This window comes from Amphibalanus amphitrite, unplaced genomic scaffold (genome assembly GCF_019059575.1).
Source record: "Amphibalanus amphitrite isolate SeventyFive unplaced genomic scaffold, NRLGWU_Aamphi_draft 000094F_arrow, whole genome shotgun sequence".
In the NCBI taxonomy this organism is placed as follows: Eukaryota; Metazoa; Arthropoda; class Thecostraca; order Balanomorpha; family Balanidae; genus Amphibalanus; species Amphibalanus amphitrite.
Window position 1 is genome coordinate 88264 of NW_024881590.1, and position 17602 is coordinate 105865.

The 17602-nt window shown below is 50.7% G+C and overlaps 1 protein-coding gene across 1 annotated transcript in view; it reads left to right on the forward strand.

Moving 5' to 3' along the window:
• Positions 1–17602, forward strand: part of LOC122380250 — a 36961-nt gene that overhangs the window by 14501 nt on the left and 4858 nt on the right. The window contains exons 8-28 of the mRNA XM_043363238.1: positions 249–514; positions 823–979; positions 1363–1541; positions 1974–2160; positions 2571–2690; positions 3129–3251; positions 3555–3745; positions 4136–4313; positions 4560–4711; positions 5210–5454; positions 5790–5872; positions 6114–6242; positions 6631–6816; positions 7126–7353; positions 7645–7742; positions 7959–8097; positions 8366–8529; positions 8786–8932; positions 9234–9348; positions 9783–9896; positions 10198–10363. Of these exons, the coding sequence (XP_043219173.1) occupies positions 249–514; positions 823–979; positions 1363–1541; positions 1974–2160; positions 2571–2690; positions 3129–3251; positions 3555–3745; positions 4136–4313; positions 4560–4711; positions 5210–5454; positions 5790–5872; positions 6114–6242; positions 6631–6816; positions 7126–7353; positions 7645–7742; positions 7959–8097; positions 8366–8529; positions 8786–8932; positions 9234–9348; positions 9783–9896; positions 10198–10363 (3367 nt within the window). The remainder of the gene's footprint in view (positions 1–248; positions 515–822; positions 980–1362; positions 1542–1973; positions 2161–2570; positions 2691–3128; positions 3252–3554; positions 3746–4135; positions 4314–4559; positions 4712–5209; positions 5455–5789; positions 5873–6113; positions 6243–6630; positions 6817–7125; positions 7354–7644; positions 7743–7958; positions 8098–8365; positions 8530–8785; positions 8933–9233; positions 9349–9782; positions 9897–10197; positions 10364–17602) is intronic.

Genomic DNA, 17602 nt, shown 5'->3' on the forward strand with positions numbered 1-17602 from the left:
TGGCAAAACACCTATACGGGCGAGGTCTAAATTACGATTATCTGCTGGTGCTTCTAGCTATCTCATATTCAAACATGATTGAGTCGGATGAAGGGAGCCTAAAATTGATTGCGGCGATGCAGTAATGCTTCGTTTCCAACTCCGAGCTAGTGAACTGTTAGCTTCCCCGCCTAGTGCCTACCTCCCACAATGTAGCGATCTGCCCGCCACGTTAGAATACGCTAACCCCTTTCCTACCCGCCCGCCAGCGGTGGGCAGTGCCGCCGGGCCGGACGGTCTACCCTCCGTGTACCGGCTGCGGTTCGAGCGGCGCCACGACCTGCTCAACCTGCACACCGGCTGCACGGAGTGGTGCAGCGGGCTGCAGGCCGAGCTGGGACGGCTGCAGCCGCGTGTGGACGCCCTGCGAGCTCGGCTGCAGGAGGCGCCCCGGGTCGACCAGCCCGTGACGTTCGTGTCTCTGCACGTGAAGGCGACGCAGCTGGTGCACTTCAGCGCCGTGTCTGTGGATAACGTGAGTGATGGGAGGGTGGAGGAAAATATTTCTGAAGGAGAGGCTGGAGTGCTGTAGGGGTTGAAGGACATTTGTTCCATTTTCACTCACACTGCCCTCGCCCAACGGAAAGTCACAAAACAGACTTCTCATGCTGCTACATCCCTTGTATTTATCTTGTCCTCTGCCATTGTACCGTGCTAGTTGCATAATTAAAACAAGGGCCTTTGTGGGGCCCAGCCGGCCCAGCCTCCATTTCGCCTTTTTTCCACCTGCTCAGGCGAGTTCTCTTCCTTCGGTTTGACCCACTCCACCGCCACTATTTCCAGGTCCGTCTGCCGCACAACGTGACCCTCAACTCCGGACTGCTGGCGCGGCTGTCGACTCTCCGTGGGCGGCTACAGCAGAGTCTGATCACTCTGGATAGGCTGCGAGAGCGACTGGACGGCGCCGTCTCCATCGCCGCCAACCACACCTTCGCGCAGAGTACGTGGACGTGGTGGAGGAGGTGATGAATGTGATGGAGGAGGTGTTTGATGTGACCTAGAAAGTGGTAGGTATGACGCAACAGGTGTTCGACGTGAACGAAGTCGAGCCAAGTGGATGGTGGTTGCGACGAGTTGCTGGTACTGAGTCGGTAAACCGCCTAGTTTCCTGTGTTAGCAAACTGATATTTGGCTAAAAATATGATAAGACCTTCACTTTATGATGTTCTAGTGCAGTTACTTGCTTGCATATAAGGAGTACCATACAACTAGTTAGAGATTGTTTCGTGCTTGAAACGTGTACTGATTTTAGGTCTAATTATGTATTCTATCCCCGCCTGCCACCCGGGCTGAGTCACCTCTAATCGAATGTTTTCCCTTCAGCGGTGATCCTGACCGGCTCGTGGCACCTGAGCACCGTCTCCGCGCGACGACTGCAGCTGCGCGCACTGAACAGCGTCACTAACGTATCCGAGCTGCTGGCCGCCCTGGTGCGCACGGACCGACCTTTCAGCAGCGAGGCCGCGCGCCTGACGCTCGACAGTCTCCGGCTGAGCGCTGGGGTGAGACAGAGAGAAAATAGGGATGATATGGGACGGGTGAGACAGGATGATGGGGTGAGAATATGAGATGGTAAAAACGACAGGCCCACGTCGCTCATCACATCGCGAGAGGGTGAACATGTGAGCCAGGAATACTAGGACGGGACTTGGGATCGATGCAAGAGGGTGGGCTGGTGAGTGATGAATTAGGACTGATTGAATGGCCTTTTAAATCAGGAACGATAGAATGAGCTGGCCTGATGGAGGAGATGAGATCTCCGGGATCAGCGATAAAGTAGGAACTCATGGGGCTATGCGAGATCGCCAGAGTAAACCGGGACCGACAGCTGCAGGGCAAGGTTGAGCTGTTACCAACGTGTGAGCTTGAACTGCTACTCGACTCGGTCTGCCTGCTCGACTTTTTACGACCCTCCTTACCGTGACTGTCCCCAGGCTAATCTGACGGTCGGCACTCTGAGCCATGTCCGACCGTCCAGTTTCGTCACACTCAGCGGTGACCACGATATCACGGCCAGTAAGGTTCTGGGCGGTCATGTAACCGCAGCCGATGTCCGTGCTCAGTTTGTGAACGGACTTCGCGTCAGCGGTGACACCGTGCTGGTGCAGGGAACATTGCCAGGTCAGTCAGGGGATGCTGTCAGGTCAGTGGTGCAGGGGACATAGCCAGGTCAGTCAGGGTGCAGGTCTTTGAGCAAAACTGCCAGGATAGTGGCACAGGGCTGCGATCAGTTTTATATTCATGCATTTTATTTAACATGGCCAAACGTAGCCCACTATTTGTCTCCTTGTTTCGTTTGATGGAGATTCACATTAAACACATGAATCGGTGTTGGCAAATCACTGCATAGAAATTTTCTCAGCGTGCCTCCATCCAGCTTAGTTTGCAAAGTAGGGACTCCTCGTCGTCCCTACTTTCGTTGTCCATGTCACTCTGTTGCGCAAATGTCTTCAGTGTGTCGAACGGGTCTTTAGTCAGGTGCCAGGTAATAGGGTGGTGTTACCTGTAACCCTGTATGTCCTCTGTTACAGCCGGTGTGACCCGATTCAGCAGCCTGACCGTGGCTGACCTGCGGGTCCAGTACATCAACGGCATCGATGTGAAGAAGGTGATGCAGCAGGCGGTGTTGTCCGGAGGCGGCCGGCTCACCGGTAAGATAGTGCGGGGTACAGTGACATCGGCGGGGTTTTTGTAATTATGGTCTGCTCACCGGTAAGATAGTGCGGGAACAGTGATGACCAGGCACGGGGACAGTGCTGGCGTCACTGTTTGTCACTAAACAAGACTGCCCACTGAGGGTGGGAATCAAGGGTGGGAATGGGTAGTCGGGTTTGCGGACGACTGACTAGTAAGAATGAATTAAACTCGGGCCATGTAACCGTGTGTTAACATCTGGGAGTGCTCTGTATGCCGTTTGGCATGTGTTGTCCTTCAACGGAGTCGGAGTCCCGTGTGACCATATTCCTTGTTTTCCTTGTTTTCTTGCTTGTTTTCGACCTGCAACCGTGTCTCATGCATGGCCTTTGTATGTAACCTATCTCATAATTGTATCGTACATTATCCTTTTGACCATTCTCTCTGTTCCCCAGGCCCAGTGTATTTCGCCGGTCCGGTGACCATCCATTCGGCCACTGTACGCAGCATTAACGGCGTCTCTGTGAATCGACTGCTGCGGAAGGCCTTCACCACCACCGGCGGACAGAATATCACGGGTGAGTGACGAATACAACGGAGAGAGTGACTGAAAGAGTACAGAGTACAGCTGTAGTGTAGGCCTTGGAAAGAAAGTAGCGCATAGTGATTGTAGCTTCCATCGTCACTTGGCGTTAATGCATTTGGATAACGTGTTGTTAGCAATGAAAAGCTAAATACCGGATGCCGGAGGTGCAGGACAGGTGTCATTTCTGCAGGTCGAAGGCTGTCGCTTTCTTTAGGCTGCCATCCCTTGGATCATTTTCTTTGGCTTACCGACCTCCACTTCAGTGTGTAACCAGAGTCCATCCCGACCTCTCCAGGCTCATGGACGGTGGGCCGTCTGATCGTAACCCGCGACCTGACGCTGGCGGGCACACTGGGCGGACTCCACGTACCGGATGACTTTGTGCCAGTGAATCGTCCCGAGCTCAGCTATCGAGTTGGGCAGCTATCGTTCTCCGAGGTCACCGTACACGAGCTGACCGTCACCGAGAGGATGGGACCGGTCCGGGTGGGTACAGAACGACAGGTTCAGCGTGTGCTGGAGAACAATGCGGCGATTAAGAGCCATGTCTTGACGTTTAGACCGGGTATTATCTGATATAACGAAGCTAAGAAGAATTGACGAATTCAGGAAAGCTTGTCGATATCTTTCGATGATGTTCTAATTAATATCGCCACTGCAGCACCGGTAACATAAGGTAGTTCAGTGCACCGGTTCTTGTCGTTAACCGGTCAAGTACCGTACTGTCTGACGGACTTTTGCCCCCCCCCCCATCCGTCCGCCTTAGTCTACTCTTCGTTTCTCTGACCTTTGACTTCCATTTGCTTTACATCATATTTTCTCTGTTCGTATGTACTCCTTTCCTTCATCCATCTGACCTCTGTCCTCCGTCCCCAGGTGATTGACGGCCTGCTGCAGCTTCTGCTCACCTCCGGAGACCAGCTGATAGTCAGTAAGAAGACTGTCGGCTCCCTGCACCTGGCCAGCAACTCGACCGTCAGCGGCACCGTCAACGGCGTCAACATCACCGAGGAGCTGCTGGAGACGGCGCTGGAACAGTCGGCATCCAGAATCGGTCAGTGAAACCATGGCAGGGGGAAGGCGGGTGGTACCCGGAAGGGTCGTAGTCTCTGATTTGACGATCTTCAGGGATGTTCTATCATTTAGCACTGTCAGGGATATTTCATACCAGTAGGTAATGCTTTTTTATTGTTTATCATGCTTTCCTAAACACTGGCACTGGCAGGCTATGACACGGTGGCGTGTGCCTGCGCTCTGATATTTACTATCTGACGTTATCACTTTCTTCTCCCGCCGACAGACGGCGATAAGGTGATTCGCGGTGACGTCATCATCGTGTCCGACCTGCGTCTTAGCGGCCTGCTCAACGGACTGGACGTACCGACCATGCTGCGGTCGGCACTCAAACTGAGGGACACCGCCCTGCCGGCCATGGAGTTCGAACACCTGGAGGTGGGTCAAAGGGCCGAGTGTTAGGGGGTAGGCAGGTGGAGGTGGACTGTTCCTTTGTACGTTCGTTCTCCTCAGAGTGGCAAGGTTTTGTTTGTTTGGTGTATCGGTGATTGCGTCCTATATAACGGCAGATTTGTGTCATGCTATAGTCTGTTCCATATCAAGCTTGCAGTCGGAGTTTCTTCGGCAGATCGCTCCTCCGCTCAAGAATTTGCGTCTTAAAATGTAAGAACTGTATATACAGAAATCACGCACTGCTTTCAGCAGGGCACTTCGGCTGCAAACTTGAAACGGAACAGAGTATAGTGTAGCTTGCCACATGTTATTGTGCTGGGTGTCCCGTCCGAGAACGCCTTCGGTGTTCTGAATGTCGAATATCTGCTTCCGGAAAATACTACATGAGTGAGACGTATTTGACAAGTAATAAGCAATCCGAAAATCCGTCTCACCCCTTTCTCACGCTGTCCACTTCACGCTGTCACTCGCTCCCCCCCCCAGATCTCCGGTGACCTGCGCGCCGCGCTACTGAACAACATCTCCCCCACCGAGTGGGTGATGACCTCCGGAGTCGACCAGATCATCACCGGCAACAAGGCGCTGCTGGCCCTCTCCGCTGCCGACATCACGGTGGACCTGCTGAACGGCCTGCAGGCGGACGGCTTCTTCGGCAGCGTGCTGAGGACCGAGGGCGACCAGCACGTTCGCGGGCCGCTGCTGTTCGCGGCGGAGACCGTGTTCGATACGTGAGTCCCGGTGGTGGGGGTAACAGGGACTTGGGAGAGAAAGATGAAGGAGTAACTTGTGAATAAAATGAAATAAGGAGGGATGTTGGGCAGAGGGTGGCTAGGAGGGATGGAATGAAGTGGCTTGCCAGTCTAAAGGGCTGAATAGATCGATTTGAGACGAACTGATAAGGGCTTGGTAATGTCTGAGATGCCTGGATAGCATAACGTTCGATGTTGTCCTTGTATGACGTCGGTTGAGTGTTGACAACACCTGAGATCTATTGACAATTGACATACGGCTGAATATGAGATGCGGTACACGTTGATAGCTGACTATTCGTGTTCTTTGTCAGTGTGGCCGCCAACTACGTCAACTGGCAGGGCTACAACCTGACGGAGGAGGTGGTCACCGTCAGCGGGTCTCACGTCATCACCGGTACGTAGCCTGTGCTCTTAACTGCCTCGAGCGATAGTCTGCATCGCTTACAACCTACTGATACTGCTGAAATCTGAAAAAGCATCCGAGCACAAAAGAGATATCAGAAAGCGGTAGATGACAAACCAGTTAATTAGCTTCATTCCATAGTCGTCTTCTCGCCAGCTTCTGACTGAACAGAGTCGCGTCGAACGCGGATACGGAAGCCTTCCCTATTTAACTCTCACGCTCCCTCCGCCAGGCACGAAGCTGTTCTCCGCGCCCCTCCAGGTAGCTGACCTGCAGGTCACTGACCTCTGGGTGGACGGTCTGGTGGACGGTGTCAACGTCTCCGCGTTACTGACCCACGCGGCCGACGCCGTCAACACCAGTCAGTACCGGATGTGGTTTATATAATGCCTCTTTTTCGGAAAATAATGGGTTGCTGCTTGAAGAGACTAGCTCTCTCACTGCTAGTGGCGGGCCTAATTACTTCACTGTGCTGGCGCTAGTCAATGATGTGTCGAAAGGTTTTGTGGAAAATTAGGTGCGTTCGAGCTGCGCAATATACCGGCTGTCGATAAGATGCGTCAAGTGGGCGTACTATCGATGTCGTTTCTAAACCTAGAATTTAGAAACAAGAACCGGTCAGGTCTGTGTGCCATTCGCTTTATAAACTCTGTATAACCGATTTGTTTAAAATTAATCAACAACCTTGTACGTAATACCAACCGTCCAGCGGCATATTTTGACACCTCCTTCCCGTCCGCCCGTTTCAGCGTACATGACTGTGACGGGCTCCCAGAAGTTCACCAGCCGGGTCACAGCCTCCTCTCTGGTGGTAACTGGTAAGGTGAACGGGGACGACCTCGTCGCCACGCTGCACGACGCCGTCCGAGACGCCCTGGTGGTCGGCGATATGGCGTTCGACGCGGCGGTGACGGTGGAGCGGCTTACATTCACAGGTGGGTGCGGCGGGGTGGCTGGGTTTGGCTGGCGGGACGGGTGTGTATGTGGATGACAGGAGAGTGTGCAGAGGAGGGTGTGTGGTGTGAAGGGCATGCAGGCTTTGGTGTCTCTTTAACTCTTTGGTTTGAGTTTCACCGACTTCCGCGAGTGCCATGGAGCAATATATTTCAGTGTGTTACGGAGTTAATGTGATGGACGGTAGCTAAGCATCAACAAGGGGCTTCGTAATTAGCTAGCACACAATTTACGCTTCTTGTTTTTTTCACCCCCCACATTTCACATCCCCCTTCCCCTCCTTCTCTCAGGTTCGATGGACGGCGTGTCTGCCGCCGAGTTCGGCTCCGACTGGCTGGTGTCGGGCGGAGGACAGACTCTGGCCGGGCCGCTCCAGTTCACCCGTGACGCCATGATCACCACGCCAACACTCACTGTGACGCTGGGGGGACGGCTGAACGGTGTCGTCGGCGGAAAACTGCTGGACGGACGGATACCGGTCAATGAGGAGGTGGTCATCACACAGAATGTCACCATACGTGAGTGGCGAGGAAAAGTTGGACTGATTCTGAGTGGGTTCTGGCACCCAACCTATCTTGCTATGTTTTGGTTTTCCATTGACTAAGTTTCATTTAATTCAAATCTGGCTTTTCTTCTGCTTCTCAACATTTCATCGTGCTTGCCGATTTTTTTATATAAACATTCAAACTTGATAGCATGGTCGCTGGACGACCTGTCTCCGGCTTTTTTGACACGACTCGGACTTGATGGCCTGACACTATTTCCACTGACTCGCACGCCTGTGACTGGACCCCAACTTTGTGTAACAGAGTCCCTGGCGACGCCGGAGGTCACGATCGAGATGGAGGGTATGAATTTCACGGACGTAATGCGCCAGAACCAGAGCCAGGTGGTGCTCGGAGTCAAGGTTAGTTGATTCTGGGAGAGAGGTAAGGTGAGGCATAGTGAGGGAAGGTGAGAAGTGAGATAAGGAACATACTTTAGCACATGGGTGAGTGGCTAACATATTTTGACGTTTGTGCAGATGATCACTATTTTATTCTTTGTTAGCGTATTTTGCCGCTACGTCATGAACCTGCCCTAATGTTTCATATGATACGTGAACGTTTCCCTCTCTGTGCAGGTGTTTTTGGGCGGGATGCGCGCGCTAAACACGTTCTCCGTGGAAGGACCTATCAACGGGGTCCTACTGGACGAGGTGTGTCGGCGGACCGTGCTCCCTGGCGACGGCGGCGTCGCCTTCGATAAAGTCACCGTCCACGGTAAGGATGACATGTTAGAAATAATCGGCTTGCCCCTGTGAGGGCGCGAAAACGACCGTGTTTTTCTGTGAGGTTTGGTGTGAGGTTAAGAGGTTGCTCTGAGGAAAGTTGTTTCGGGATCGGCTTAAGATTTAGGGCTGTTATCCTTGCAACGACACCTAAATTATTTGGAATGCTAGCTCATAATTATAGAAGTTTGATACTCCACAGTGAGGCGTTGCTTTGAGACGGAAATTAACCCGTTCCTCTGATTGGCGATTTTCCCCAGGTGACGTCACGCTCCACCAAGTGACGGACCTTCTGTCCTGGACCGTGAACGGGGTGGCCCTGGGTGAGCTGGAGCAGCGCTACTGGCTCCGGGACGCCCGTCAGACCCTCAACGGACGCGTCACGCTGGCCAAACCTTACTTCACCGCCGTGGAAGACGTCCAGGTGGGCAAGGCCTGACGGGGGATTTTGTTGATCTGGATTTTGTGCACTGTGCTTGGATCTAGATTGCATTAAATGTCAACTTTAAAATAGCTCTATTTCCTGTGGATAGTGGCCGGTTGTCTGTTTTGATTTTCGTAGAATTTTCTTAGCTTCGCTAACCGATGGCTTGTGGTTGAAGTTACGGTCGATTATGTAAGCAGTGCAGTCTGTGCTGCAGATCTAAATAACGTCAGTTTGATGACTGTCCTTACGGCAGACTCTGCTGTCCGGAGAGTCGGCGGTGACGGTGGACCTGAAACCCTACATGGCGAACTATTGGAGCCTCTCCCGACCTCAGACGGTCAGCGGGCCGGTCACCTTCCTCTCTGACGTCAAACTGGCATCGCTGTCCGCCAATGAGCTGGTGAGTAGCTTATGATGTCACACGGTACTCCCTGTCCTCCAATAGATTGGGAAGCCCCATTGAGTTTTGGATTTTGTTCTCAGTTCTGAAGTCAGCACCGAGTTGGTATCTTCGTATTTAGCAATGATCGCTATTCGCTATTATGTTGATGTGATGTTCCATGAATCAGGTTATCTTTGGAGGGTCCAATCCTCTGGCCGTCAATCCGACAGTTCATTTTCCGCTTCCTCATAATTACTCAGCCCACATGCCTTTCTTATGACTGCCTTACTCTGACCTCGCCTCCCTCCGCCTCGCTCAGACGGTGCTGGGCCTGCTGAACGGCCGCCGCCTGTCCACTCTGCGGGACTCTGTACTGACACTGGACGGAGGTAGCGTCACTGGCGAGTGGGTGCTGCCCGAACTGGTGGTCACAGGTGCGTTATCGATACGGGCGGAAGGCGGTTATATAGTAGTAGGGGATACAGATTGAAACTGTGGCGGCTTATGTGTGGGCTGATGATGGGACCAAAGTGGACAGTTGTTTTATTATTGACCTGACCGGGGAATAAGGTCGGCATGGATGACTCGGCCGGCGTCTGCTTGATATTACTGGCCCCCATTTACTTCATAAAATGTATTTAACTAATAAAAATGCATACTGTATGCGATAGTTAAAACAGGCGTTGATTCACACTTCAAATGTTGCTAAATGCACCACTTTCGAATGCTAACAGGCAGTGGTTTTCTGTCACACTTGAACTGCCATCCATAACTTTTCCTCCTCCAGTGCTGTGTCTTATCAATTGCCATGGTACACAGAGTGCTTACATCCCCTCAGTCTTCACTGACCCCTTCTCTTGTGCTCCAGGTCCCGTATCGTTCATCACTCTGAACGGGATCCCCGGTTCGGCCCTGGTGCCGACCTCTGCGTCCGAGGTTCACTTCACTGCCCGACAGACCGTCCGCTACATGGTGGTCCTCGGTACGTAGTGAGACTGACCCCGGGACCGTAGACAGTTCGGGAGTCCTGTGATAACCTACCTGCCTGAATGTTTCAGAGTATGCATGTCTATTGTTTATTTTCGTTGGGCCTGCCAAGTATTTTCTTACCACATTTCGACATGTATTACATTATTCTGTGTCGCAATGACCATTATTTACGACTCGCTCCCTATATGCGTGTCAGTTAGTGTGTGAGCTAGTATTTAGTAGTACGCGACTCCTGATAAAACGTTTATCTACCATCAGATGATACTAGCTGACGTTTTGTCGTCATCCCCCAGGTGACGTCATACTGCCGGACGGCGGCCTGGTCTACCGGCTCGACCTCTCCCACGAGCTCAACACCACAAACTTCCTCTCTGGTCGACCAGGGGGACTGACGCCTCTGGTGGTCACCTCGGATGTGGTGTTTGGCTGCGAGGCGCTCACGTTCACCCAGCCGCTGACGTAAGGACGCTCACATTCACCCGGCCGCTGACGTAAGGACGGTCACATTCACACAGCCGCTGACGTAAGGACGGTCACAACTCACATTCACCCAGCTTTTGAAATAAGAACGGTCACATTCACACAGCCCCCGACGTAAAAATAATATTCACCTCCAGCCCATATTGAAAGAACGGGCAAATCTGCCGGGACTCGTACAGTCACCAGCACTTGCTACTAATCACCTCGTTTTTGTTCAGTAGTTTGAAGACCGATCAACTGTCAGTCGCGGAGGATACGTCAAACGATCCGTTTGGTCCTCCGATTTTCGAATATCTAACTTGTTTTTGTATATTCGAAGCATTTTGGGATGGGGAGCCAAAAAACCTCTTTTCTGCCCTAAAATGTGCCCCAAGAAGTCGTAGAACCTAGCCCCGCCTCTGATCCACAGACCACTAGTGCCATCTCTTGTCAGCCGAACAAGCCGCAGAAGTAAATAATGTCACGTGACCTTTGCACACGCTACAATTACTACGCAGCTGTAGTGGGGGAAGCGGGGCGGAGGCGTGGAGAGGGGCGCGATCGGTCGGCTGGGGTCAGGTCGCCGAGGTCAGAGGTCATCCGCCGGAGGGTGTTTGAGCGGTTGGGCCGTGTGGGCTGGGGCCTGCGGAGTGGGGAGCGCCTGGACCTGTCTTGAAACAAGTCCTACAACGCTGTGACAGTCGAGAATATTGTGAGGAGAGAGAGAGAGAGAGAGAGAGAGAGAGAGAGAGAGAGAGAGAGAGAGAGAGAGAGAGAGAGAGAGAGAGAGAGAGAGAGAGAGAGAGAGAGAGAGAGAGAGAGAGAGAGAGAGAGAGAGAGAGAGAGAGAGAGAGAGAGAGAGAGAGAGAGAGAGAGAGAGAGAGAGAGAGAGAGAGAGAGAGAGAGAGAGAGAGAGAGAGAGAGAGAGAGAGGGAGAGAGAGAGAGAGAGAGAGAGAGAGAGAGAGAGAGAGAGAGAGAGAGAAAACTGAAAAGGAAAACCAGAGAGGGTAAAATGAGAAAGAGGGCAATGGGTAAATCAGTGAGAGGGAGCGAGAGAGGAAATTTTTAGTTGTGTCAGCTTGTTTCACATGTAAAATGCAAATTTGCTTTCCATCATTACAGCTTCGGATTGGAAATTAAATCTTAGCATCCTTGTGATAAACCCACGCTGACGGGATGCAGTAGCGGCGGAACACCTTCAATTAAGGGGGGGGGGGGCACTGCCGACTTTTGGTCCTATTATTTTCATGCAACGCTCATTGGGCTAACTTTGAAATGCCAAAATCAAAGGGGGCACGGTGCCCCGGTACCCTCCCCGTTCCGCCGCCTATGACGGGATGGGGACGCTTTTATGGTCGTCGTTGGGAGCTCGGAACTAATGGGGTCTGGGGATAATTTTGAAGGTTTCGCAAATGTTTCATAAAAGATGCTATTTTTTGCACAACCTATTAAACATTTTTTTACGCTTGCTATGAAAATGTTAGGCCCAGTTCCTTCAAGATCAGGTCCACGACTCCACAGCTTACAACAGGAGCTATAATAATAATAGGAGGAATATAATAACAGGAGTTATAGTTAACATAATATCCCGCCACCAGCCCGCGCCGCCGTGTTGGTGGCATGAACTTTCCATCAAGTGTTGGGGGGGGGGGGGGGCGTTTTACGCCCCTCCGTCTAACTCGGCTCCTGGGCCACGTAGCGACACGCGGTAAGCGACAATCGAAAGAGCGTCAAAAATAAGGAGGAAAACACTCGGTTATTTTAAGGTCAGGGCAAAGGTCAGGTCACCAGGGTTTATCAAAGGTCAAATTTTGTTGATTTCAACGATTTCGAACACCCGACGGCTAACTCGGGAACCAATAGACCTACAGCGCCGCGGAAAAGCGCATTCGATAGCTCTTTTAACGTTTTTTCGCCAACATGTCCTCAAATTTGACCTCAGATCAACGGTTTAGCCCCCAGAGGGCACCGCTCTGATTGACTTCAAATTTGACCTCAGATCAACGGTGTTTTCACCGCTCTAGCACGTCTCCGTCAAAAGTAAAAAAAAAACTGCTGAAGACCTTTTATGTCCTAAAATGACCTCAGGGGCACACACAGGGGCTACAGGTGCAATTTTCCGATTCAGTGTGTCATGTTTACCTATGGACCGATGTTTGAGAGAGTGTAGAACGAAATTCGTCCAAAAGAAGCGCATTTCAATTTTCTCCCATTGACTTATACCTAATGGAGCAGTCGCAAAACTGACCTGACCTTAGGTCACACACATAAAAAAATCAGAGGTATCCATTTTATACATACTGTTACCCTAAGCAATTACTGAAAGTTTTAAAGTGATCGCTCAGTCGGTGTAGCTACAACGAGCTTTCGAATTTTTTTCTGAGGTAAGGTCACTTGACGTTACCTGGTGACCTGACCTTGAATGACGCTACGCGTCGCGTCGCCGTTTTTTGAGATATTCGCGAAAAACCTGAGGGGGAAGGGCGTAAAAACGCTCCCCCCCCCCCCAGCACGGCGCGGGTGCAGTCGACATAGCGATTCGTACTGAACAAATGCCTTTAACGTTTCAACGGTTGAATAAGGTGAGAGGATTGAGGTAGGCTTGTATCGGATTTTCTTCAGCTTGTCGGTAGTTTAGGTTGAGCGCGAGCTGTCCATAATCATTCAAGAGGGAAAATTCAGCTGCACATCGTTCGGGTCAAAGTAATACCAAACATTCTCAAATTTTGTAGTCAAGAGCCAGTAGTCTACGAATATATTCAAAAAACAATTAGAAAAAGAATAAGCGGACTGGTTTCGTCTATCAAAGACTTCTTCAGCGTTTTTTCAAAAACGTGTAAGAAGAAAACTAGCACAGTGACAATCGTTTGAAATGAAATTGGATTCAGTAAGAACTAAGAACTTCATTGTCCGAAAACCGCTGAAAGTTGATAGCTCAATGACACTTAGAGCCGTGCATAAGGAGGCGTGAAAACACTCCCCATCTCGTTCTATTGCGAGAGGACCATGTCATGGCGTGAGAAATGTGTTCTCAATATAAATGACACTGTATGAGTGAATAAATATTCCGCGCCCTCTTAGGCTATTGGCGGACCCTACCACCTGATCGGGTGTTGCAGCCGTTTCGCCCTCCACTTGAGATCTCGGAAAGTTACCGACCGATTTTAAACACTCAAAGAGCGTTCGATAGCCCCACCAGGTAACTACCTTGCTACCAGGTTTCGTTGACCTAGGTGCAACCCATGACGTCACAAGTCAGGTCAAAGGTCGCATTTTTCACCGATTTAGTCTAAGGAATGCGTTACAGTCAGTTAACACATCAAATAAAAGGCATGTTATCGAAAAACATCGATGGAGCGTTGGTTGTCTAATACATACGTTGCCTAAAGAGATCATTGATGCCAGGTCAGTTAGTCACAGAAGTCAGGTCACTAAGGGTCACAATATGAACCCAACTATGCTAGGGTCGTGTGATGCATGTTTTATGGCCAATTTTACATTTAAAATTCAATGGTGTGAGCTAGACGGCCATTGGGGCCAGTTTAGATTACATTCTGATGGAGGTCAGGTCAAGGTCAGGTCAAAGAAGGTCAAATTTCAGAGTTGATATTTTGCATAAAAGGGGTATCTATTCGATGCAGCTCATCACAGGAAAGCCAATGGTGGCTTTTGGCTTGCTTTGTGTGTTCTGTGACGGCTAAAAATTGAATTTGAAAATTTTACGTCATAAATTTTGAGTAGTTTTTTGCCATAACTTTGCTAGAGATGGAGCTATCGAGTTTAAGTTTGGCATATCTAGAGCAGATAGTTTTATAACATATATTTCAGTTTTAATGTTGAAAGTTGTTGGTATTTTTGGGGTGTTATACTTCTATAGTTTTGTTTTGATGGTCAAAATCAATTTTTGTTTGGAAATAAGAGTTAGCAGTTTGGTAGCGCTGTTAATTTTACATTTTTTTATCTTGATATTTGATATTTTTCGTTATCTTCAAAACTGTAAGCGTGACAGCTCTTCCCGCTAAACCTTTTATTGGGTCGAAAATGACAGAACATGGCATCCCTCTGACGTCATTTGTGACAAACCTATCATAAGAGCAAAAAAAAAAAAAAAAGTCAGCGCCCGCCTCCACAGACGGGTGGCCGGGTTGTCGACAGGCAGGGCTCGACCCGTCCACCGGCGGCCGGTCAGACGCGGCCGGCGGACAGGGAGCCGCCGCGTTAGCGTATGATGTTTGATGTTTGACATCCTTGCACGCTAACGCGGCGGCTCCCTGTCCGCCGGCCGCGTCTGACCGGCCGCCGGTGGACGGGTCGAGCCCTTTCATAAGAGCTCTGGAAAAATTTGGTCACAAGGTATAAATATGATGCCCGGAGGGGTCTTGAAAGTTTGGTGGCGACATTTGCTATACTTTAGGAGATATCGACTGAAAAGGAGAGGGGGGGCCGTTTCGCGCCGCCCTCCCCCTCAACGGGGCTTTCAGTTGCTGCTATCACAGAACTCTTGGTTATATTACAACGTAGTGGAATTGCAAGTGGCAATATAAGCTTCCTGCCAGCGCCGGACCAGAGTTTAAACATGCAGGCTGAATTTTAACATTTAATTTTTGAATTTTTAAACCGTTGAGCTTTTTAGAAGTTGTATGGACTGTTCAGCTCCTTTTTTTTGGTCCATCACAGCGGGCTTGTAGGTATGTCACTTGTCAACCAAAATCGACAAGTGAATATCGACAATCGAATAGCACCCTAACCGCAACACATGGAACACATTTGGTCCATGTGTTGCGGTTAAACTTTTTATTTGGTCTGGCTACCTCGCCAACTTCTTAACTGGATCGTTTAGTAGCTTTTGATTGGGCACTGCCCACGTTGTCTGTCTAGCTTTTCGTGTCATAGACACTGTCTATGACACGAGAAGAGGCTGCTGACATCGTTTGTCGCGGTTGGATAATACCAATCCACGTCCCAGTGGATGCTCGATCGCACTTTCCCTGGCCCACCTCTCCCACCAGGCGAGACTTTGCCCGGCACAGCCGTCGCCTCAGTGCCTCGGGCGGTGACCCGTTCAAAGGGGCTCACAATTCGTATGGTGCCGTGGCTCTCAAACCAATACAGAACAGTGAAACGCAAAGGCTCACTTTCCATATAAGGCGAACGGCTGATTCTGGCGCCGGGGCTTCATTCATGCTAAGGCGCCCAATCACAGCGCCGCATTTCAGTTAGTGTCGGGCGCAAAAGCTACTATGCTCCGCCCCTCCATCACGTGACCCTGCCCTCACGTGGCCTCAGTCACGTGGTGTTTCCACTTCTTGGCGCATGGCGGCGCTAGTCTCGCAGGGGCGGTGGTAGCTTGCTCCCCCGCCGTCCGGGGGTGATGGGTAGCAACTGCTGGTGACTGTACGTAAGAACGGTTACGTTCATTCAGCTTATAACGTAAGAACATTCACATTCACCCATCCTCTGACGTATAAAGTGTCTCGGGCATCTTATCAAGCACTATGTCAGTCTCATCCCTGACACAGCTGTACATGAGAACAGCAGCACTCATATTTTGGCTTTGGCCATATGAGCAGTTAAATTCCTCCAATCTCTGGTGGTATATTGGCACTCACAGCGAACCGGTCCGGCCTCTTACGTAAAGATGCTAGACTCCAGACAGACGGTTACATAACAGTGTCGTTTTTTAAAGTTGGCTGCTGAACATGGATTTGTCGAACGGGCTGGCCGTCGGCGAAACATAAAACTAATTAATTTCCGGAGTAGGTTTGCTTATTTTTTACATTGACTTCACCGATGGGGGTTAATGGAATCGTCACTCGAACAGGTAGCACGTAAGAACATAAGAACGAAAGGTCAATCAGCCCCAGTACCGGGAGTTCCTAAATAAACAGTCGTATTTAAAAGCTGTATATTATCAGCATGGAAGGCATGACAAAAACGAATCACTTTCTAACGTACACAATAGTCGATGCCATTTCACGTGATACCATCTTCTTTTTGCTGTCTTTTCATTTGCAGCCACAGAGGACGTGTTCCAGATGAGCCCCCTCTCGCTCCACACACAGCTCTGCGCGTCGCCGAGCGGATTCACCGCAGCCCGGCAGATCTCCGGCCGCACTCGGCGTACCGCGGACGACACGGCCTTCTTGAGGTCATCTGTGGTTCTGGGGTTGCTTTTGTAGACCTGTGACTTCAGGTGACCCCAGAGAAAGAAGTCAAGTGGGGTCAGATCCGGAGAGTGCGGGGGCCAGGTCCGCACCTCTCTGCGGGGGATAACCCGCGAACCGAATCGGTTCCGCAGCCATTCTCGAGTCGCAACGGCCGTGTGCGCCGAGGCTCCGTCTTGTTGGAACCATTGTTGGTCCAACAGCTGCCTGTCTCCACCCAGCCGCCTGTTCAGCGCAGTCCAGAACTTGGCTAGGACTTGCCGGTAGCGCTGAGCGTTGACGGTGACAGACTCCCCAGCGTCGTTCTCAAACCAGAAAGGTCCGATGATGCCACTGCTGCTCATTGCACACCAGGCTGTGCACTTCACACTGTGCAGAGGGGCTTCCGCGACCAAATCGGGTGGCTCCGTCGACCAGAATCGAAAATTCTGGGAGTTCACGCGGCCATCCATATGAAAATGGGCCTCGTCGCTGAACCAGATTCGGTGAAGGAACTCATTGTCCTGCTCGCAATTTCTAAAAAAAACAGCCGCTGTAAAGAAGCCGTGACTGTTTGTCGACTTTCGACAGTGCTTGGTGAACGGAGACCTTATACGGGAACAGCTGAACGTCGTTTCTGGCCAAACGGTGAGCGGTGGTTTTGCTACAGCCCAGTTCCTGGCCCAGCCGTCTGAGCGACTTTTGTGGGCTCCTCTGGAGGGCTTCTCGTGCCTTTTGGGCGTTTAGAGGCGTCCTCTTGGTTCTTTTTCGGCCACATTTACCCTTTTTACGTTCTCCACACTACCTCTTGCCAAAAACTTCTCAACTATACTTAAAATGACGGTCCTTGATGGCACTAGGGTCCCTTTTAAGTGTCGGCGTAGCTTACGTTGTGTTGCAACGATTGACTCTGTCTCAAAATAGAAATGTACTATTTTTGTTTTTATGTCTGTACTATACGGCTGCATGATAGAAAGTGATTGATTTTGGTATGAAATAAAATGGCATTGCACGTGCTATCATCACGTGCAATTTGGTTGTTGTGGTTTTGTTAGTTGACGCCACTAGAGGCAAAAATAATTCGACTGTTTATTT